Raw genomic sequence first — 23668 nt, 5'->3', positions numbered from 1 at the left:
GCAAGACAGAGTTGGATAAAGCAACAGAAAGAAAACTAAAACAGGTAAGCAGAGATTAGTCTGCCTTTCAGGCTTTCTATACTCTGGTTTCTTAGGCCCATTGGCATTCTTGACCTTGGAATCAAATAAAATCTACCTGCATTCTAATAGTGAATTCTTGTATGCATAAGCTAGCTTGAATTGGTTTGGTATATTGGGAATTGGAATTCTAACTAATATACATACACGCATATATTATAGATACGGGTATTGACATTTTCACATTGTGGTATGTGTGGTTGTTCATAAACTTTGTACTTAATCATTGTACTGGGCCTTTAGACTCCTTGTAGCCCCTCTGATCTATCTCTACTTTTCCTCTTGTTTTACTGCCTTCTCATCTTGAGGGCTTAGGCTGTCCTCTTTGTCTCTCTCCCTCTCTTTTTTCCCCCTTTCCCCCCTCTTTTCCTTCCCTTGATCAAAGAGTGCCATCTGCTATTTTTCTGGGTGTGGAAGTTTTATAAAATCAAGTCATGTAACATATTAACAACGGATTCTTCAGCTTCTATTGCATTTTACTGTCTCAGGCCTAAATGATTCGGTCAACATTCATTAATGAATGACTGAATAAATAATCCCTGACAGGCCAAAGCAGTGAATGTTGAGCTTTAGAATCTGGCATGAATCGTACTGAGTGGGGTGCTTATGCAAGTAAAGGCATGTTCTTTTAGATGGACTGATTGGAGGAGACCTCTTGTGGGAGGAGGACAGGATGAAGATCGGCCAAGAAAAGAACACAAGCATCAGCATCCCAGAGGGAAGGGGCACATACAAGTGTTCTAAGTGGGAAAATCCTTTGTGATGCCAACAGAAAGGAGGCCAGAGTGACAGGAAGGAAAAGACTAAAGCAGAGTACCGTGAGTCATGGTAGTCAGGGCCTTCAGGCCCTAGTAAGAGGTTATGACATTACCTGAGCAATGGGAAATCCTAAAGGGATTTAAATCAGCTGACTTGTGACTTACAAAAAAAAAAAATTCCTCTGTCTAGTCTGGAGAATGAATTATAGGAAGACAAGCAAGAGGACGGTGACTTGTTACCGGTGACTGCTACAGCAGTTGTTGGCTTATGAGGATTGGAGGCCAATGGTGATAGCGAACTTAGTGACCACATTTGAGATTTTGAAGGTGGAAATATAAGCTCTTATTGATGAAGTTATCCTTTTAAAGTCAGCCCCTATATTAAAGTTGTTAATGAAGTAGACTGGACCCTAAGAAGTCAAGAAGGACCTGCCTTTCTCAGTGTCATATAGGCTCGGGGCTCAGTTTTTACCAAAGTACCTTGGGTCCAACAATCCCCCAGCATAAAATTTTGCCATTTTCCTCCTTCCCTTTGAGTGAACTGCTGAAAGACTCTCAGCAAGAGGACAGCGGCCTTTGCGGTTCAGGGGTACTCGTAACTTTTAATTTCAATTAACGTTTGCTTTTAATTTGGTTATTGGTTATTTTACATGGCACGAAGCGAGAGAAGGCATTTTGCGAGCAGCATCTCTGATTTCATCTAGGAATACTGTATTCACCGTCTTAACTCTCAACAACCCAGGGCAAAATTCCTCTGGAATAATTCATCTTCCATTAAACCTGAGTTCCCTTGCACCTATCCAAATCTTGTGCGCCTGGGGCTCCATTCCCGCCGCACAGACAAGTGCACTCATTGTCTGCGCCCCAGTCCCCCCGGATTTTCTGCCGCGTGCATTTCCTGCTCCGAGCTGCTGGCTGGCTGTGTGCGTGCTTCCCCGTCCCCCTGCCCCCACCCGGATCCGAAGCTTTTGTTTCTCACATCACCTCCAGACGCTATTAACATGCATGGACACATCGTTCCTAAAGAGATGAATGACTAGGAACTTTTCTTTCGGCTTGTTAACCTTGAGGCCACTGTCCAGCGAAGTTCTGAAAGGCAACTGGACGCAACAGCTCACGTGAAGGGACCCATGTACTTGGAAACAACGGAAACGTGGGCATTATATCCCAAACTTGTCGCCTTACGGGGACACTTAGGCATTCCTCAGAGTAACGCTTTGGAGGGGCTTTCAAGGGCGGGCCGCAGCGCTCCACGCGGCCGCAGCGCTCGCTCCCGCGTCTGCAAGGCGCGGGGAGGGGGCGAGGCGCGGGCTGCCCCGGGCCGAGCGGAGTGGGACCTCCGGGCGGCGACGCTCTGGCCCGCACTCGCTCGATGGTTTCCGCGCGGGCCCGCGCGGTCCAGTCACCAGGGGGCGCGCTGGCCGGCGCCGCGGATCTCCGAGCTGCGCGGCCCGACTAGCGTCCGCCATATTGGATGCCGCAGCCGCTGCTGCCAGCGCTTCCTCCTCCGTCTTCGCTGTGCGCTGCTGGTTCCTGCGGCCCGAGCGGCGGGGAGGTGAAACAGGAGTCTGACCAAGGAAGAAGAAGGAGGGGGTGGAGAGTGTAGGGTACGGGGCTAGAGGGCGGAGGACCGAGACCGAGCGGGGCGGAGAAGAGAAGGCGCCGCGGCCCAGCCCCTCCCCCGCCCGCTGCCGACCCGCCCCGGCAGCGCCTGTGTTCCCCAGACCGGCGCTCCGCCCGCCCTAGCGGCCATGCCGGGGCCTCGCTGTCCCTGAGGGAGTCCTTCCCCGCCAGTGCTTGCCCTTCCACTCCCGTCCCGGGTCGCAGCGGCCGGGTCTCCCGCCGGCGCCCCTCCTCGCGGCCGTGCCGCCGCCCCCGTCTCGCTCTCCCCACCCAGTGCAGTGGCCGCCGCCTCTTCCGCCGCCGGGCTCGGGGCCTCCGCACCGACAACATGGAGGCTGTGAAAACCTTCAATAGCGAGGTTGGTATTGCAGTCTAGCCTCCCCTCCTACCCACGTCTCCCACCCGGCCTGAGGCCCGCGCGAGCAGGGTGGGTGCGGGCCTGCAGGGTTTCCCAGGGTGGGGCGAGAGGCGGCCTAGCTGTGTCGGGGGGAGGGGGAGGGGTGTTTCTCTGCCCCGCGCCCCTCCCCCGGGTCCGAGGGGAGGACTGGGGGAGGGCCGCCCCGGGGCGGAGGGAGGTTCCGGTGTCTCCAGCGCCCTGTTGAGTGGCTGAGGGTTTGGAGGGAAGGCCCCTTTGGGCCCTCCCCCCGGAGGCTCCTGGCAGGTCTCTGGGGGTCAGTTCCGCCGAGGCCTGGCCCGCCCACCTCTTTCCTGGGCCTGCGGGATTTTAACTGCTCGCCGGACATCACCGCACAGACCTCTCCTTGGTCCTTAATGAGGCAGGGGCCGATGGGGGTAGAAAGGAGGGGAACCTACAGGGGCGATGATCTGTGGTCACGTTGTACGTACTGTTTGTATTTGAGACACTGTTGGCTAGGTAACGTGCCAGCTAGGGACCTAATGCTAAGAGAATGGCTGAGTGGGAGGCAAGGTTTTTCTGCGGTTTATTATACCTTACTTCACCCTTCTCTCATCATCAGGACATAAAGACACGAATGGTAGGGAAAGGGGTCTGTGCTTCCAGTGGGGAAGATGCTGGGGAAGCATTTCCCACGGGCTCATTCATATGTAAAATCTAACGCTAGAAAAGAAGCAGGTGCCCAGTTTTCACTACTTAATTGAATTTCCTAGTCTGAAAGGAGACAGGTTTTGATAAAGTATGTTAATTTTTCTAAAACTCTGACTTAAGTAGACCGTAGTGCAGACATTAAACATAACAAGTACCTGTCTACACAACCAGAATTATCTTTATCTGTATGCCTTGGGAAAAAAAATTATTAATGTGGTATTAACTAAAGTCGCAATTTTATGAACTTTTGGTGTGACGTGCTCTTACTGTATTCGATAGTATGATTAACAAAATCTTAAATACTCACCTCTTAAAATACCAGACATACTGCTGTGATGATCCGAACAGGACAATACTTTTAGAAGCTGTTTCACAATTTTGTTTCTTTTATTTCTTCTTTTCTTTTTTTTAAAGAATTGACATTTGGGAAGCTTAGCAGAGGGCTAAAAGTTAGGTAATACTCATACGAGTTGGACTCATATTAGAGTACATAGTAGTGACACAGTTACATGAAAGCAAACACTTTGTAAAAGGTTTTCTTTTCTGATACTGGATTTTCTTTCTCTTTTTTAACCCCTTCTTGATATATAGTGCAATAGACTTGGGAATCTTTTTCATTTTATTTATGAATTTGTAGCTGATAATTAGAAAGTATGGTTCTCCCAGCAATACTTGATGGTGCTTAAATTCTAGAAGAAAACATTTTTAACAGTACTGTATGTTCCAGTTTATTGTTAATAGTTTTGCAACTGCAGGAAAGAAAGCAGCTCTCTGTAGCCTTTTATTTACTACATGTAGTGGTACAGCACTATAGAATGTTAAACTTTCAAAAATTTTGTATAATAAAAATTCTTTCTCTTATTTCCATTGCAGTTCTTTGATTTTACACCCCCCCACCCCCTGTTTTTTAAAAATTTGTTTATTTTTTTAGTAATCTCTGTACCCACCGTGGGCCTGGAACTCATGACCTGGAGATCAGTTGCTCTTCCTAATGAGATAGCCAGGTGCTCCTACCCCACACTTTCTTTTTTTTTTTTTTTTTAGATTTTTGCTTATTTATTGGACAGAGATCACACAAGTAGGCAGAGAGGCCGGCAGAGAGAGAGAGAGAGAGAGAGAAGGATGCAGGCTCCCCGCTGAGCAGAGAGCCTGACATGAGGCTCCATCCCAGAACCCTGGGATCATGACCTGAGCCGAAGGCAGAGGCTCTAAACCACTGAGCCACCCAGGCGCCCCACCCCACACCTTTTAATTGTCTCTCCTGTTTGTCTAGGCGGTTCCTAATATGTATCCTCCCTCAATCCCAGCACACACACCCCAACTCCCACCATGAAATTCTGAATAGGATCTCCCATGTGGTGGATAGGAAAAAGGTGTTACTACACTGTGGTTGTCACAATAGAGCACAGTGGAGTAGAAATGATATATTGGTTTTCCTTTTAGTATTTCCATTAAGAATAGGGGGCGTAACATCTACATGGCTAGGTAGATATTTCACCTCTTTTCACATCTGACCTTTACAGGAATTTGAGATCGGCAGTAGCAGTCCCATTTTAGTGTCTGTAGCGCTCTCTTCTTTCTCCCTATGGATTTCAGAGAACTTAGAAAATCTTTTAACTCCTTTATTTATTAACATGCTCAAACTTCATCATGTTTGAATGTGGAATTAGCTTAATAATAGTAGCAATATATGGGGCGCCTGGATGGCTCAGTGGGTTAAAGCCTCTGCCCTTGACTCAGGTCATGATCCCAGGGTCCTGGGATCAAGCCCTGCATGGGGCTCTCTTCTCAGCAGGGAGCCTGCTTCCTCCTCTCTCTCCGCCCCTCTCTCTGCCTACTTGTGATCTGTGTCTGTCAAATAAATAAATAAAACCTTAAAAAAAAAGTAGCAATATAATCACAGAGTTGGGGAAAGAAGATTCAGAAGAATATACTTTTTGTTTTAAACATAAAATACATAATTTTTTTTCCTGATTTTGAATATAGTTTCTGTGAATGTAATGCTTGCTGATATACAGATGTTGTTGCAAGTAAGCGTATAATAGGGAATAATTCAGTAATGATTATTTTCCATTAAATCATGTATTGCAAAGTGCAAAAATAAAGGAACTTTGAGTTATAATATTAGGAACAATTAGAATGTTTACTTAGAATTTGGCTTTTAAAGGCCTGTTTAAAATAATGAAAGAAATGCTTAGGTTTTATGGCTTGCTAATTCTCAGGTTTTTAAAGACCATCCCTGCTTCTAGCATTGGTTTGAAAATAGGAACATGCCAGAGATATTAGTGTTAAGGTTATAGCTGTTATTTTTTAAGATTTTATTTTAAAATTATCTTAACACCCAACGGATCGGGAGTTGCATGCTCTACCAACTGAGCCAGCCAGGCACCCTAAGTTAAGAATATAGATTTTTAATTTGCAAAGTGCAGATGAGTTTCGGTCTGAAAATCCATGACCTTATGTAGGATATTTATGAGTCCTGGTCAACATATGCAGCTGCCCCACTCCCACCGATCATAATCTCAAAGATGACTGTGGCCTTTCCTTCCCTGTATTCAAAGTCATTGTCAGAGGATCCTTTATGTGATAAATTCCTCTTACCATGAGTTCAATGAGATTGAGGTCTGAGAATTGATATTTAAGTGTCCACTGTGCTAGTTTTGTGAGAAAGCCATAATTTACCGTTAAGCATCATCATTGTGATGAGTTAATCCCATGGGTAATAATGTCAGTTCTGAAATGATGAAAGAAGATTTGTCCAAATTGGAATATAAGACTCCCTAAGAGTCTATGCTTGACCTGAGCAGTTAACTCTAAAAATAATTATTATCATTACAAGTGCCATAGTTGTTGCTGCTTTAAGATGGTGGCATATCCTTGTTATGTTCTCACTTCAGTGAAAAGGTCTCATATTGGTCTGCTTAAATTATGTTTTTAGGACCCCAGCTGAATGCAGCAGTATTATGTGAGCTGCATATCTGTGCTCTGCCCTTAAGAATGCCACTGTATGGTGGTCATTATGGTAAGGGTGTTGTTTTTGTTTTTGAAAAAAGAGGGAAAAGAATAGCAATGCATGACCCTTTCCTTAGAAAATTAAAATTTAATTGGGGGGGGCACTTTGATAGTATATGAACTCTTAATACATGGCGAATAGAAGACTGTTATGCATTGGTTATGCTTAGGCAAAGTAACTGGAGGAGATGAATTTTACATGTGTATTGGATTCTTTTAATTTTTAAGGACTGTAAAAAATAGTGTCAGTACCATTACTATACCTCAACAAATTAACACTATCAGATAATAAAATATTAGTGATCAGGTCCCTCCCCACCCCCGCCCAAGTTCTTTGTATAGCTTGTTGCATTACTATGTTTTTTTTTTTTTTTCCCCCTTCATGATCCATTTCTCTTGCTGCTCAGAAAAGGCAGAGTAGGTAGCTAAAGGATCAGATATGTAGGTGTGAGATGTGTCAGGAAGATTATCACAATTTAAATTTTGGATTTACCTTGGTTCATAAATTCTGAGATGATTCTAGTACCTTTTATCATCTTTAGGATGCCTAAATTCTTAGTGTGTGGGGTTTTTTGGGGGGGGTTTGTCCTTAGGACTTCTCAGTTAGTCAGATAACTTAGTCTTTAAACTGTTCCAGGATGCAGACTTTCCAAAGTCCCTTTAACACCCGGGATATTTTCCTCCCATGTCTTGCCTCACGTCAAAAGTGAAATCCCATCTCTTCTTTACTCTGTCTCCACTTTTATTTCCAGAGTGTATATTTGTCTAGCTACAGGGCTTTTTATAATCTTCCTGAAAGTATCTTGTAGTAGACATGGGATGGTGAACAATAGAAAAGGTAGAGGGCATAATAAAAGTCTGTGAAATTTGTTTTTTATTTGTATGTTTTCCTTTTGTTTCTGGTTCAAGAAAGGGATTTTATGTGAAGCAGCTATAAAACATTGCATTTTTTTGTTTGTTTGTTAGTTTCATTTTTACCCATCAGGGAATCTGTCTCCTTTACCTTTCCTTAGTCTTTCCTGTTTTAACTTTCTCGTGGGTGTTTTGGTTAATTGTATCCATCAAACTATCTTTTTTTGTTTCTACCTTGTGAAACTCCCTTAAAGATAAAACATACTTAGTGTTGTAAAGGAAGGAACCCTTCACTAACCCCTCCCTGTGCCAGTGATTAAGGTGAGAATTTCTCAACCTCAGTACTATTGATATTTTGGTCTGGATAATTGTTTGCAGTGAGGAGCTGTCCTGTGCATTGTATGATGTTTAGCAGTAATCCTGGCCTCTACCCACAAAGTGCCACTGTTTTGACAACCAGAAATGTCTTCAGACTGTCAGATGTCCTGTGGGGAACAAAATAGACCTTGGTTTAGAATCACCAATTTAGTTCCCATTACATGGTCTTAAAAAAAAGTTGTGCTTTCTTTTCTAGTGATTACTGGAGGTAGTAGAGTAATAGTCTTTCCCACCAGACTGTTAGTTTCATGAGGATAGTGACTATATATTTTCATTGCTTTATATCCTCAGTACCTTCATATATATACGAGTCAAATAAAGATTTCTTTTTTTAAAAAAAAGATTTTATTTATTTATTTGACAGAAATTACAAGTAGGCAGAGGGGGAAGCAGGCTCCCTGCTGAGCAGAGAGTCTGATGTGGGGCTCCATGTGGGGCTTGATCCCAGGACCCTGGGATCATGACCTGAGCTGAAGGCAGAGGCTTAACCCAGTGAGCCACCCAGGCGCCCCAAAGATTTCTTGAAGAATAAATGGATGCTGTACTTGGGATTGAATGACTTGGACCAAAGTAGTTAACATATCTGGACATTTGCTTCCTCTATGTAAAGAAGATGATTGACTTTAGTTTATATTTAGGTTCCCTATTAGAAGATTCTTTGATTAAATATAAAATTAATTTTGGGGAGGACTTAGTACATATGATGATTTTTTTTTTTTTGAAGGTCATTTTATGGCACTATAGGAGTCTAGGAGATCAGGTGAAAATTTTAAAATCAAAACTCTGATCTTTTTGTAATTTTCACTTACTAAGGAGGGAGAGTTGGGAGGGAAGTATTGCATTTAAAGGTTCCAGTTAGATTAAATCCATCCTAAGCTGCATTTTATAATTATGCTATTCTCAGATTTTTTTTATTTACGATTTTTCAGTTTAAAACCGAAAGTTATGGTTTTTTTTCTTACAGTGTTTTAAAAATTTAGAAAATAAGGATAGTTGAGATTGATGATAATGATTTTTTAGACTCTGCTTTGAGAGTGTTATAGTCTTATTCACGATAAATACAAAAAAATTTTTGGCAAGACTGAAATAGCTCTATCATTTTATTCTAGGCTAGCATTGAGTAATTTTGATTGACATTTAGGGGACATCTGTATTCCCCAGTTTCCTAAATAGTCATATTTTATGATTACTTCTTGTTTTAGAAGTGTAGTTGGCTTAGAATTAGTGATGATATAACTACTTGTACATGGAATTTCAGATATCTCTTTCTAGGGCCAGTTTTCCTGTTATTGGACAACTTCTAACTCAGAATGGTATGAGAGAAAGTAATCAACCTTGACCTTGAACACTGGCTGAGCTCCCGAACTTGAGTGAGCTCATTTTATCTGGTTTTGTTTTCTCAACATCTTTCTCTACTCCTCTCTCTCAGGATTGTGCCTCTACTCCTGCTTGTACAGACTGCTTTTCCAGCAGCATGGACACAAGAAGCATAGTAAGATGATTATAACGCACATAAGGCAGGCCCTTTGGAAAATAATAGGCTTAAACTGGTAGTGAAATGATGTCTTGATTATATGGATAGTAATTGGGAAGCAGACTAAAGTTTGTCACTTCGAATATATTAGTAATCTTAAAGAGAACATGTAGGGAATAGTTGAATTTCTTCATAAAAAATAGGTTAACCAAAAGTTACTGTGCTTAATAGTGAACGTTAGTCTACTCTTGTTGCATTTACTTGTGTTCTGCTCCACATAATTTTCCTCTGTTGTGGAAGGAATATAACATCACTATTTAACGTGAATAAATTGCAAGCCTATTTCTGGTTGGAAAGAAAATACATCTTATATTTTGAGGAAGTTCTTCAAACTATAAGATGACAGATCATTGACAGATATGCTGTAGGGATGGAGAAACAAAAAAAGACTAAATCAGATTTTTGGTTTTCTAATTATAGAGGAGCAGATTTTGATAGTGCTACTGTTACGAGAAATAAATGCCGATGAGAACTGTTTCTATAGCCTGTAATTTTTAAATCTGAGTTAATGCTATCTCAAGTTTAATGGTAAATGATAACATTTGTGCTTTGATTTTAATTTTATGCATTTATTTGGTCTTCTAAATCTGCTTTACAAGAATTTCTGATACACCATATTTGAAACTCAGGGAAGGAAATGTAAATGCATTCTGGTGTCTGCTGTGGGTCAGGAATTACCTTAGTAACTTTGACATCACTACATTTAGTCAGAATGGGAAATAAAAGATATTAATGTTTTTTAAAGGTAGTTATGGCTATGAAGTTACTGTATGCCAAATTTGTTTTTAAAATACTTCTGCAACTCACTATAATTTATATAGGTTGATTTGAAAGACCTAGGATTTCATTCTTTCATTCATTTCTTTATTCATTTAACCAATACTGCAGTGCTTACCATATACCAGGCATTTTTCTTTCTGCTGGTATGCAGTGGGAAACAAGACAAGAAGGAGGCATACTCTCTTGGAGCTAATGCTCTTGTAATCTTTTTTTTTCTTTCACTTTATCAGCTTTGTGTGCAGGGAGTGACCTTGCTGCGAGGCTGTGCGGGCATTACTGACTGGAGTTGCTTTGCTGGGGTTTGGGCTGCTTGCAGCCCTTCTCTACGGGCGCAGTTCTGCCTGCTCTTCTCTCAGCATTTTGCCTTAGAGTCTGGAAGCTCTCTACTACCCAAAATAGAGATTGAGCAAGTAGACTTATTTAAACAAGAATGGGATCTTCTGTTTTCAAATATGGCAAAATAAGATGAGCTACATTAAGTTGTACTTTAAACCAAATTTTTTGTCCTGTGTGAAAAAAAAAAATACTATTTGTTTTGGAATCATAACTGTTGCTAAAAGGTAACAACTTTAAGAATGTTTCCTTTTGTCAGTGAGATACTAATTAGTCTCCAGGTGCAAATGATTTTAATAAAAGCTTTTCTTAAGTGGTGACCGCCTTATGAATTTGAAAGAATATAAATATTTTTATTTTTAAGATGAACTTTTGCTTACGTATATGATAAAATTTGGTCTCTTTCTTATAAACACTTTTTAAATTTGATCTGACTCCTGAGGGCTAATTTGAGTAGTTTGTGAGTGAAAGATGAAACACTTTGGATCATGTATCTTATATTAGTGTGTAGAATTTGGGAAATGGTTTAATGATCTTTTTATACTGGGTCACAGCACCTAAAAGGTTTATTGGTACACCTGAAACTGATACAATGCTCTGTCAGTTATATTTTAATTAAAAAAATAAAAAATAAGTTGACCAAGCCCTAGTTAATGGCTTTTTAAAATTTAGTAAGATTCTTACACTATTAAATTTTACAGTAAAAAAATAGATGGGGTATTTGAATTTATTGAAATATTTGAAGTAAAAAAATGTTGAATAAGTTAAAATTTTTATAAACTAAAACATACAGTGAATGTCTACTTTCTGTAATAGCTTTCTGTGATGAAAAATGTCTGGCTTATATTTTTGAAATACCAAACACTGTTTAAAGTGAGTCACTTTATAATACAGTGTTTTATGTTCTGACCCTCTTTTCCCCACTCATCATGTTTCGGTAGAATTTTAGGATAAGCTTGTGATAAAAGTAGGATAGGTGCTACCCTCTCTTTACTGACTAGAAAACAGGCCGCCACTATGATTTTACCAATAAAATTCTACTTTTAAGTATTAGAGTTGAGACTCAAAGGGACCCCAGGTCTCAGCCTCTGGTGGTTTTCCTTACCCTTCTGTGTAAAGGAGAACTATCACTCATTTTTCACAGTCCTTTTTACTGGCAGAGTGTCTTAATTATAAATCAGCTTTATTTTTTCACACCTTTGAACTTTAAAACTTCAGATTTATAAAGGTTAGGAGAATGATAAAGAATTTTATGTATGCTTCATCCTGATTTCTCTACCTAATTCTGTTGATTAACCACTTTTGGTTTTTTGCTTGTTCACTCCACCTAAACATGAACACATGAAAACTTTTTCTGGCATTATAATGGGAAATACATTCATGATGCCTTTTATTTTTTACTTTTAAATGACTTTTCTACAGTGATACTCTTATACATAGTTATGGTCAAAATCAGGATACATAGTTACACATAGTGATCAAAATCAGGAAATTAACATTGAGGAAATTAACATTGGTATAATGCAATTGTCTGCAGATCTTATTCAGATTTCGTTAATTATGTCATTAATGTCCTTAATAGAGTAAATCCTACATCACATCTCACATTCATTCTTGTCTCTTTAGTATCCTTTAATCTGAAATAGTTGGTTATAATTCTTTCTTTACCTTTTATGACCTTTGATTATGTTTAATGATAATAGGTCAGTTATTTTTAGAATTCTTTCAGTATGGATTTGTCTTCTGTTGCTTCATGATTAGATTCAGGTTATGTGTTTTTGGCAGGAATACTCCAGAAGTGATACTGTGTTCCCAGGATGCACATGATGTCTATTAATCCCATTAGTAGGGATGTTAACTTTTTTTTTTTTAAAGATTTTATTTATTTATTTGAGAGAGAGACAGGGAGAGAGAGCATGAGTGAGGAGAAGGGCAGAGAGAGAAGCAGACTCCCCGTGGAGCTGGGATCCCGATGTGGGACTCGATCCCGGGACTCCGAGATCATGACCTGAGCCGAAGGCAGTTGTGCAACCAACTGAGCCACCCAGGCATCCCGGGATGTTAACTATTTTTTGCAAGGTTTCACCACTGTAAAGTACTACTTTTCCCTTTGTAACAAGTATAATTCGGGGAGGTATTTTGAAACTAAGCACATACCTTGTTGCTTATCAGACTTTTGCCAGTTTAAGTATCCATTTAGTTCTTGCCTGAATCAGTACTAGGATGATTGCCAAAAGGTGATGTTCTTTGTCTGTCACTTATTGGCATTCTGTAAGACCTTTTCCTTCTTCCTGTTTATGTATGTATGTATTCATACCAGTATGAAGTCATGAATTCTTTTTTATTCATTGGAGGTTTTTGATGCAGATTGTCTCCATTTTGACCAGTCAGAGCTACTTCAGGCTGTCTTTTGTGTCCTTTTGATATGTGCTCTTTATCTTTTGAGTTCTCTTACTTACGTGGTAAGACATTCCCATCCTAGCCTTGGAATCAATCATTTTTCCAGGGAGCTCTGATCTGGTTTCTTCTTGTGGATATTTATTAATGGATTGAACTAGAATTTATATATGTATACATATATATATATATACATGTAAATTTTTGTTTAACTGTCTGCCAGTCTTAAAAACCATGGGTTTGCTGTGATGTCTCCCAATTCCATTCCAACAACTGTAGGTTTCGTTCTAGCCTTTCCTCTTTCCAATTCTGTATGTAATTCCTTTCTATGATAGTGAGAAAACTAGTTTCTGTTATCGACAGTATGTTTGCATATTACTTGCTCAAACCTAAAACACGCAAAAAGTAGTTTTGGAATTGCTAAGTCCGATGTCTCTGAAAACAAACCTGTTAACTAGAATTTAGTATCTGTTTATAGGTTTTTTGTTTTTTTGACCTGATAGTGTATAGTCAAAACGCTGTGTTCAAACATGGCTTGGTGAGTTTTTCCCCCCTCAATGTAGTTCTGCTATTTCTTTGAAATATAATTAGATTCGGGGTTTTTTTCTGTCTATTCCATTTTGTTTTTTTCTTCATCCATTTTTGTTATGTAAAACGTTAAACATAATGTAACTTTAATCTTCCCTTTTTATTAGTTTCAGCATTGATAACCACTTATGCTATAGTTAAATTTTTTTCTTAACATTCCTCAAATCTGATAACAAGCCAGAATTCAGAAATTTAGCTATAGAGAGGGTTTTAGGTGAAAGATCTGTTTCTAATAGTGTATATTCAATTCATAGGTGAAAGGAAGTGTGCAAAACTTTTATTCTCTTGTGAATGGGATCTCCATTCACAGGGGGCAGTAATCTGTTTCTGTAGAGGACCAGATAGTGAATATAGGTTTTGTTAGCCACTTAAGGTCTCTTTCACATATTCTTGTTGGCCTTTCACAGTTCTTTTAAAATATAAAAAATGTTCTTGGCTTGAGAGCTTATGAAAATAGGCCATGGGCCATTTTTTGCTGGCTCCTGCTGCAAACTTTGAAACCTGAGAATTTGATTAATAACATGCTGCTTATAAGTCAAAATTATAATTGAGCAAGGAAAGCTATTCCTTATAGACTTTATAATAAGCTTACCTGAATGTCCAAAACAAACAATTTAAAACCTGCCTTAGTGAAAATAATTCATTCAAAATTTTGAGCATCAAGTATAGACACTATTGTAGGCTCTAGAGATTTAACTGTACAAAACAGATTCCAAAAGAAAATACAATCCCACCGAAAAACAACCTCTGCTCTCATGGAGTTTACATTCAATTTTTGAGTATGGATGTGTATGGGAAGTTCATATTTCTTGTTTTTCCTCATTTAGTGACATTTTAACTGTTAAAAATTGTTTTCATGTTATTGCAAAACAAATGTTTTCTTAAAGACTTGGAAAAAAATGCAGCAAAGGGGCAAATTTTAAAAAGTTTGACTCATTGCTTCCCATCTCTTTTTTGTCAAGTGTGATTTTTATTTGAAAATAATTCTTAATCATGATGCTTTCAACTAACTCACTAGATGATGACAAGTTAAACTTCATTAATTGGGACAGAGAACCTAGACTTAATTTGGTGGAAAATACATGTATGTTACAGAATCTTTAAAAAATGTTATTCGGATACATAACAGTGATTGAGCTAGTCTCTTCTTTAAGGCTTTAATGAATAATAGAAGGAGAGTGATTCTTAAAATACTCTCCACAAAGTGGAGGACTGTGGTGAAAGCAGTTCTTAATGTAGTTTTCCTGAAACAGGGAAAAAGTTGGGGCACCTGGGTGGCTCAGTTGGTTATGTGTCTTGCCTTCAGTTCAGGTCATGATCCCAAGGTTCTGGGATCAAGCCCTGCAATGGGTTACCTTTTCGGGGTTGGTGGGGGGTGGAGAAAGCCTGCTTCTCCCTCTCCCTCTGCCTGCAGCTCCCTTTGCTTTTGCATGTGTGCTGTCTTTCTGTCAAATAAATGGATAAAATCTTAAAAAAAAAAAAGCGGGGGGGGGGGGAATGTCTCCTGATAGGTCTACTGTTTATTTAATAAAAGCTTCAGAACTGTATACAGGTTATCTATTTTGATTTTTATTCAGTAATGTCCCTGGCTAAATATTGAATAAAAATCATCAGAATGAGTTTTTATTATGTTTGTTGCAGAAAGGACTTCTATGAGTAGTTTTTCTACAAGCTTTTAATAAACCAGTAAGTGCCTTTTAAAAAAAAATTTATTGAGATACGACTAACTGCTTTTGTAAGGATTAACATCTTTGAATTTTTTTACACCCAAGAAGAGTGGTTTTTATTTATATAGAAACTTGCTCTTAATGAGCAGAGTTTCCCAGATTCTTGTCTCTATTCTGTCAGAGAACTCACAACTTTTTTTAGAGGCCTATCTCTGCTTTGGTGGCAATTGTAAGAATGAGGGTTGTAACCAACTTAACTAAAGGGTATTGACATTTTAAAGGAGTTGGCCAGAGGCCTGCATTCACCAATCAGTGCTTTTATTCATTTACAAAACCAGAGGATTAAGACGTTTTAGGCCTTTTAGAGCAGTAATAGTTAAAGATTCCCGATAATTCTGGGAGGGCTTCCTTTATTTTGCTAGTCTTTCAGGATTGTTAGATAACTTACTCAATTTTAATTACAATTTTCCAGTTCCTAGAATGTAATGATAGCCCCTGAAGGTTTTCATGTAATAGCAACTAGTGGTTGAAAAGAATGCTGCTGGGAAGTAGTTGCTGGTTGTTTGAGCTTTATTTGTGCATATTTGCCATCTATCAGGCATTGTATTCTGCAGAGTGGTTACCCGTGTTAATTAGATACCTCATACTCTTAATAGGGATGGGAATGTTTTACTACAAAGAGTTAGAAGGTAGGGTGATGAATAGTATGATACAAGAAGTAGTGATATAGCCTGTGTATACTATATGTAAACTCTTCATGTATATCATGATGAACACAGAATGGGGAGGGAGATGTTACGTGAACCAGAGAGTAAAGATCATTTAGAGGAAATGGTAACTTTGGGAAGGGGATGGGATTGGGAGGAATGATGGAGAATTGGCCAAGGATCTTTTGATAAAAGGCCTTTGTACACCATATGTAAGACCTCAATTTTAGTCAGAAGAGAATAAAGATTCTGAAGGATTTTAAAATTGTGTTTTAGAAAAATGAGTAGTATCTTTGGAGCAGGGCAGAGCAATGAGGGGATGAGATTGGGGGAAGGGAAGTTAAATTAGCACAGAGAAGATGAGGGGCTCAGCTAGAGTAATAATAGGGAGAAGAAGGGATGAATGCAAGAGAAATTTATTAGTAATAGGGAGCTGGATATGAAGTTGAGGGTGGTGCCAGGGCTTTGGTTAAGTGATGAGGTGAATTAGATGGTATGGTATTAATTACTAAGGTGGGCAAATCTGAAGGAGCTAAAAACTTTAGATAATTTGGTGGCTTGGTTGGAGTAGGATCATTTTTAATAACCTGGAATAAGGAAGGTTCATTATTATGGAAGAAGTAAAGTTCCCATATCTCAGCTACCCAAAGATACTTACTTTTACCGTTTTGCTGAATACAGTAGTGATTTTGTACATCTTGAGGTTTGGTGTCTATGGAACATCAAGGTGGGAAATACCCAGCTGGGTATATAGGCACCTAAGGAGAATAGATAAAAGATGAGGATTTAGGATAGGATATAGTTGTCTAGGGAGATGATACAGAGAAAGAAGAGAAGCAGGCTTAGGATAAAACCTTGTAGAATATTTATGTTCCTCGTTTTGTGTGTGTGTGTGTGTGTGTGTGTGTGTGTAAAGATAAAGCTTTGACACTTTCTGTTTTATTTGTGAATTTGAGGACATTTAAAAAGCAACTCTGCATGGAATATTCTTGGTGTTAAATTCTGCTTATACAATTACTGTTCTATGTGATTAAAATTTAAGTCGTAAATGGAATGATCTATGGATAAAATTAAAGATTTAAATGTTGTTTGAGATTTTGGTAGAATTAAACGTTAAACCTACATGTATGTTTCAACATTTTATTGGCTCCTACTAGTCCCTTAATTTTTTTACCATAATTTTGCCTGTAATAAACAACTTATTGTGAACATGGGATTGGGAATGTAAAGACTATATCATTTAGAATTAGAAACTCTATTTGAGAACTTTCAGCTAATGTGGCTTATGGGGATTTGTTATAGAGAGGACTTACAAATGAGTTGTTCTTCCTTATTTTCATTTTGGCCATTTCATTATTAATAGTACTTCTAAAGTTAAAAGTATGTAAAATTCATATTTAATTTATAGTTTTACAGAAGACATAGGGAAGAACTGAAATTAAAAGAAGTTCGATTATTTGGATCCCAGGGAAAATTTAAACCGAAGAGTTATTTTTATATATATGCATGTTTGTTTATAGATTATGTTTTCTTGGTTGGAGAATCATTTCTCTTCTCTTTGACTTTAGAATAAGACTGTTACAGTCATTTTATACATTTGTAGCTATAGGCATAACTAAAGTGTATGGTTCTGTGATTGGGTTTCTTGTTAGCTTCCATGCTTAAACTCGATTTCCAGAAATTACAAATTTTAGACCTATAAGACCTGTGTAGTATATCATTTAACAGACTAATTTTATGGATGAGGAATTAAGACTGAGAGGTGATGAAACTTGGTTAGTATCAAAGTCACATAGCAACCAGGTTAAAAGAAATTTCTGCCCTTTGTGTCTCAGTTTAATGTCATTTTTATGTTTTCAGTATGTTTTTAGTGAGATTTTGGTAGTATCTATGTGTGTTGGAGGTAGAGGGGGAGTGGGAATAGGTGATTCTTAGTTGATTATTATCATTTCATGCTATACCTGGGTCAGGATGGGAACAAGTTACTGTATACTCCTGTTCCCCTGCCCATAAAATAAGGTACCATGGGAAAATGTGCACCCCTTGGCAAAGAAGTATTGTGCAGCAGTATCCCCCCCACCCCCGCACTTAGCTGGCAGTTTTCTAGCAATTCAGCCTGCCTCAGAAAAGTGAAAAAAGCCATTAAGTATAAAGTTCATATATCTTGCACTTCTTTGTGGAAGAGGAGTGCAGTTACTCTATTAGCCTGTATCCTTAGCATGTTTCTAATTTTCACATTTTAGTAATAATGGCTGCTTTGTAACTACTTCCTTTTGATTGTCCCAGACTGCTCTTTACACGGCTCCTGGTTCATATATTTTCTGCAAAATCAATATAGTTGCTGCCGAAGTAAGATGTAAGAGATTATAGGTGACAAGGAGATAGTTTTATCATTTGTAAAATGGGATTACACAAGGTAACCTTCAGGGTCTCTTAAATATTAACCTTAATGAACAGTTTTCTAATTTTTTTTTTTTAAACATTTTGAGAGAGAGCAGGAGAAGAGGGAGGGCCAGGGAGAGGGAGAAGCAGACCCCGACTGTTCAGGTATCCCAACGTGGACTCCATCCCAGGACCCTGTGATCATGACCTGAGCCCAAGGCAGACACTTAACCAACTGAGCCACCCAGTTGCCCCAAGAAAGATTGTTTAAAAGAAAAAAAGCTGCGGCTGAGAACACTTAGTGTCATTGTGGGTCCTCTCTGTCCCCCTAGGAAAGTACATTCACATTACATACTTCAATAATGGCTAAAAGTTAGGGAGATTTTGAATTACAAAGAAAGTACTAGATATATTTTCCATTGGAGAAATAGTCCCTAAGTTGGAGAAATTGTTGAACAAAACTTTTGAACGCATGGTAACAAAATACCACGATATATTTGATAGATTTTGGACCAGTATCATTATTGTTCAACATAAGAATTTCAGTGTTTTACTGAATCTAGCAAAAAAATCAACTTTAAACAGTTACTAGGAGTATAATTCTGTAGTGGAATGTGTTAAGTATTTATTTTACATAGATGTATATACTTAACAATACTTTTTAAAAAATAGTTTATTTTAGGGGCGCCTGGGTGGCTCAGTGGGTTAAAGCCTCTGCCTTTGGCTCAGGTCATGATCGCAGGGTGCTGGGATCGAGCCCCGCATGGGGCTCTCTGCTCAGCAGGGAGCCTGCTTCCTCCTCTCTCTCTGCCTGCCTCTCACCTACTTGTGATCTCTGTCTGTCAAATAAATAAATAAATAAATAAATAAAATCTTTTAAAAAAAAAAGTTTATTTTACCTATGTATACTTAGGTATGTATAGAAAATTCTGGAAGGCAGCCTTCCAGTCTAACAGTGGTTATTTCTTAAGAAAGCCTTAGGTGGATAGTGTGCAGTGAATGAGAGCTTTCAGTATTTGGAATTTTTCACGTTTATTACCTTTTTTTTTTTTTTGGTCATTTCCTTGAAACTGAAATAGCTATGTTTCTTAGCTTTGGGAGAAAGATGGATCTGGTCTATATTAATAGTATTTGAATTAAATATTTTTAGAGGAAGTGAGCTTCCTTGTTAAAGTTTGGAAGGCTCTTAAACCTCATTGAGGATTGCTTAAAATTAATTTTTAAAAGAATTTTTTAGCTCTTATTTGGTCAGTGGATGTATAAGCTTGATAATGTTTTTTCTTTTGATTAAAGTCTTCTTGGTTATAAGTTAGGTTGATGCTGTTAAAGGGTATGTTTCCATAATCATCTGCCATCTTACTCCGACTCAGTTGTATATATGGTTGCTAGCTGGTGGGCTTTTTTGTTTTGTTTTTGGAAACAGTGGCTGGGTAGGTGGCAGAACTGGGTTTGAGACATGGTTCTGTAGTTCCAATTTGGTTAGTTCACTTACCCTAAGTTTATACATCTATAAAATGAGTACAGTGGATTTTAATATTATTGGGCCATTCTGAAGATAAAAGTGATACAGCATTTATGATAGTACTTAATAATTGACAAAGTTGATGAAAGTAATCTTTCTTTCTCCTTTATCATGTTACTCTTTTTCCCTTTTTAAAAATCTATTTGTTGCTCTTATTTCTGGCATGGTTTTACCCCAAGGCCTGGTAGTCTTTTGTTCTACTTATTCTCTGATATTTAGTCTTCAGTATTTATTCTTTATCTTTTCAGCTGTCTCTTCAGGAGTGTTATGTATTTTTGGTTTTCTTTTCTGGGACTCAGTCTTGTAAGTTTTTAGGTACTTTGTGTCCATATGCACATGAAATTATATTGTCGTCACCTGAATCTAACTTGTCTTTCTTCCACAAACTTCTTTTAGACTCTTCTTTTTTTTCCCCCCCTTATTTTATATAAAAGGATATTTTAATTCTAGTCCTTAGGGACTATACAGACTACATAGGATTTAGAAATGAGACTATGCCAAATAATGGCCAAAGAATCATCATCTACTCTATGTCTGGTCTTTGGTCTGGTCACCAGAAATACAATGTTATCAGCTATGATTCTTTTTTCTTTTCGCCTCACATTATTTTTTGTTTGTGTATTCACCATAGTCTGCTTTCCCTTCACATAAATCCAGGACCCCTTTTTCACTTACTGATGTGCCACATCTCTGAGGCCTGGTCAGAATACTGATATTCTGTGCTATGTTGTTTTTCGACTGACATCACCCATTTGGTATGTTTTCACTTTCATTCATTGCTAGAGAAAATACTGTGACAGGGTTTTTCCCTTCTACCAGTCTCATGATGGGGTCCTGACCCAGTCACACACGATTCAGAGATCTCTCAGCCAGCCTGCTAGATATTTCAGACTGAGTCTTAGAAACTGATGGAAACACATGTAATCCAGGTTTTTGAAACATGCCTTCTGTTTGCTTTTTCTTTTTTTCTTTAATTTTTTTTTTAAGATTTTATTTATGTATTTGACAGACAGAGATCACAAGTAGGCTGAGAGGCGGACAGAGAGAGAGGAGGAAGCAGGCTCTGCTGAGCAGAGAGCCCAATGTGGGGCTCCATCCCAAGACCCTGTGATCATGACCTGAGCCGAAGGCAGAGGCTTTAAACCCACTGAGCTACCCAGGCGTCCTCTGTTTGCTTTTTCTGTGGTCTTATCTTGGATACTGTAGCCCAAACCTAGACTTCCTCTTTATATCAACAGTAAAATCGTACTCCCAAATACTCAGACTTGAAAACTTGGAATTTTCCTAGGTGCCTTTTTCATTTACATCTTTTCAAAAGTCATGAAATCCAGTGAGGGTTTTTGTTGTTGTTGTTGTTTTTTAATGTGTTTTGCATCCTTCCCTTCTCTTTTATTCTCAGTATTAAATAATAAAAATAAAGTATTGAGACTTTAGTCCAGGTCCTCATCACTTCCCTCTTGGTTTCTTATAGTTTCTTTTGATTTGGCTTTTGTTTTCCTATTCTCTGTTCTCTCAGGTTTATACAGTAGAACTAAGGCTTTTTTAGATTACTAGTTTTTACTTAGTCTCTTCAAACAACTGTTTTACTTGAATCACTTTATACTTGGAAAAACATTTTAGATTATCTTTGTCTTCAACTGCAGATTTCTTAGCTATGAACTTAAACCTTTTAATACAAGACTGTGTTAGAAATAAAGTTATTTGTATTTAGAAATAAACATAAAAGTGTGCTTGTCATATGCATTGTGTCTATACAACAGTATAAAATGGGAACATTTACTATATACATGAAACCATGTATTACATATTCTCATCTATGGGTCTTGGTGTGTGTGTGTGTGTGTGTGTGTGTGTGTGTTTGTGTGTATTTTTTGGTACTCAGTGATTCCCCAGTAGGAAAGCACAGCATTCTGTTGAGATTCTAATGTATTCCCATTAGGAAATAGCCCTCTTCTCCAGTCCTCCTTAAAAAGCTAGTTTTGTAAAGAGAGATTCATTGACGAGTGTGTTATGAGTGTAAGTAGTGTGGAAGTAAATCACAGCTGTAACAGGAATGCTCTCTTTTTTTCAGTCAGCCCATTTCACTTCTGTTTTCTTTATTAAAACTTTTCTCTGTTACAACTGGATGTACATTTCATTTGTTTGAATGTAGCATTTTTTATTCTGGCCCTAAATTATGCCATGAGTTTTTGTTTTCATGAGGCAGAATCTTCAGGTTCTTATGGATCCCCCAAATTTTAAATACCATGTTAGTATATTATTCCTTTATTAAATGCAAAGGAGAATATGAGAGAAGAGAAACAAATACACACCTCAAATTAGTGTCTCTGCAGAATTACCTGTGAGACCTTTGGGATCATTAGTGAATTGTCAAAGCTAACAATGGTAAATCTCAGAGTGCTAAGAATCTACTATATTATAATAATGGTATGTCACTACCCTCCCCTTCTACCTCAGTAGATTGTTAAATAACTAGATGAAGTTCTTCAAGATTTTTTTTGTTTGTTTTCTGAAGGGCTTAATACTGTAGGTAGTCAGTGAATGTTGGTTTGATTAGATTTAAATGATTGTTTAACTGTGACCTATTAATTGGTTGAATTTGGCTACTTTATCAAAGTTTGAATCAGCATTTATTTGAATACATAATATGTGCAAGGAACTGTTTTGGGCATTGTGGAGGATATGACTAAAAGGATACTAATACTGGTACTTATTTACTGAGGGTTCACAGTATGTGAGGACAGTGTTTTCCAAAGTGGGTGGATGGATGGAACAATGGATACCTAGGTAGGTAGGTAGGTAGGTAGGTCGAGACATAGCACAGAAAACAAATTATGACATAGTTTTACCTTGTGGTAAGACTGCTATGAAGTTCCAGGAGGATGTACGTGTACATCAGTAGGGGCAGGATGTGATTTCACATGTGAAAGTTCATTCCCTTTTTTCATTTTTCTGATTTCCCAATCAGAAAAAACGGGGAAAAAGAACCTCGAGTTTTATACCACTAAGTCCTTTATATTTCTAGATATTTGCTAATTGTCTTTAAAAAAATGAACAAAGCAAAGGTTGCCCTTTAGACTCAGCCTTTGACAAGAATTATCCAGAGAAAATTTAATCCTGTTTTATTTTCCTTATAATTAATTTTAGTATTATCTTCTACTTAAGACTGTGGGCTACAGCAGTGTCTCCGAAAAACTTTACAACCCAAAATAAGAAATATAATTTTTGTGGACGCCTGGGTGGGTAAGTTGGTCAACTGTCTACCTTCAGCTTGGGTCATGATCCCAGGGTCTTGGAATCAAGTCCCATAATGGACTCCTTGCCCAGTGGGGGAGCCTGCTTCTCCCGCTGCTCTGCCTACTCTGTCTGCCCTTCCCTCTGCTTGTGCTCTCCCTCTCTCTCTGACAAATAAAATCTTAAAAAAAAAAAAGTCCTTTTCAAAAAAAATAGGATTTGTGTCATGATCTAGTAGTTACCTATGTAAATATAACAGGAACAAAAGCTTCACTCAAGATTAGTCAGTATATGCTTCATTATTTCCTTTTTTTTCCTATTTTAATTGGACTAGGATTACCTTGAAAAAGTTTTCAGTTGATTAATTAGATCATAGTTTGAAAAAAAATTGCATGAAATAGAGAAATGGATAGAACTTTTTTTAATTGTAAGAAAGTTACCTATGCCTAATTACATTAAGTTGTTAGAACAGATGTTTTTCTGAACATTTTTCTTGGTCTTATCTTTGCATTTAATTCTTATATTTATATATTATATTATTGCAAATATTTTATATTTGTCACGTAACATATTAGAGATTTCCATAGTTCTACATTAGTAATGTATGTATCAGATTAAGTTTCTTTGTCTTAGTAAACCTTACTAAATCTCTCTTCTTGGACTTTTTTCTAACTGTTGCATGAAATGTTGCAAAAATTCCATGATTATGGCCTTTTGCTTCTTAAAATACATAAAGGTCACTCATAATAATTTTATA

The 23668-nt window shown here is 38.1% G+C and overlaps 1 protein-coding gene and 1 pseudogene across 6 annotated transcripts in view; one reads left to right on the top strand and one right to left on the bottom strand.

Annotated features, from left to right (window-relative positions):
* The first annotated feature begins 2279 nt into the window (after window positions 1-2279).
* The window catches only part of SCAF8 (SR-related CTD associated factor 8), a 152944-nt gene continuing 131555 nt past the window's right edge, over window positions 2280-23668 (top strand). For 3 of the 6 annotated variants that reach the window (XM_044243426.1, XM_044243435.1, XM_044243444.1), the window contains exons 1-2: window positions 2725-2817; window positions 9197-9259. In XM_044243426.1, the coding sequence (XP_044099361.1) occupies window positions 2788-2817; window positions 9197-9259 (93 nt within the window). In that variant the 5' untranslated portion in view covers window positions 2725-2787. Of the gene's footprint in view, window positions 2439-2459; window positions 2818-9196; window positions 9260-23668 lie in introns of those variants that run through there. The other 3 variants (XM_044243473.1, XM_044243464.1, XM_044243454.1) reach the window with 3 other exon arrangements.
* LOC122909547 lies at window positions 20124-20675 on the bottom strand (annotated as a pseudogene).

Source organism: Neovison vison, chromosome 1, assembly GCF_020171115.1.
Source record: "Neovison vison isolate M4711 chromosome 1, ASM_NN_V1, whole genome shotgun sequence".
NCBI classification, from domain to species: Eukaryota; Metazoa; Chordata; class Mammalia; order Carnivora; family Mustelidae; genus Neogale; species Neogale vison.
This window is presented reverse-complemented; position numbering and strand designations above follow the sequence as displayed.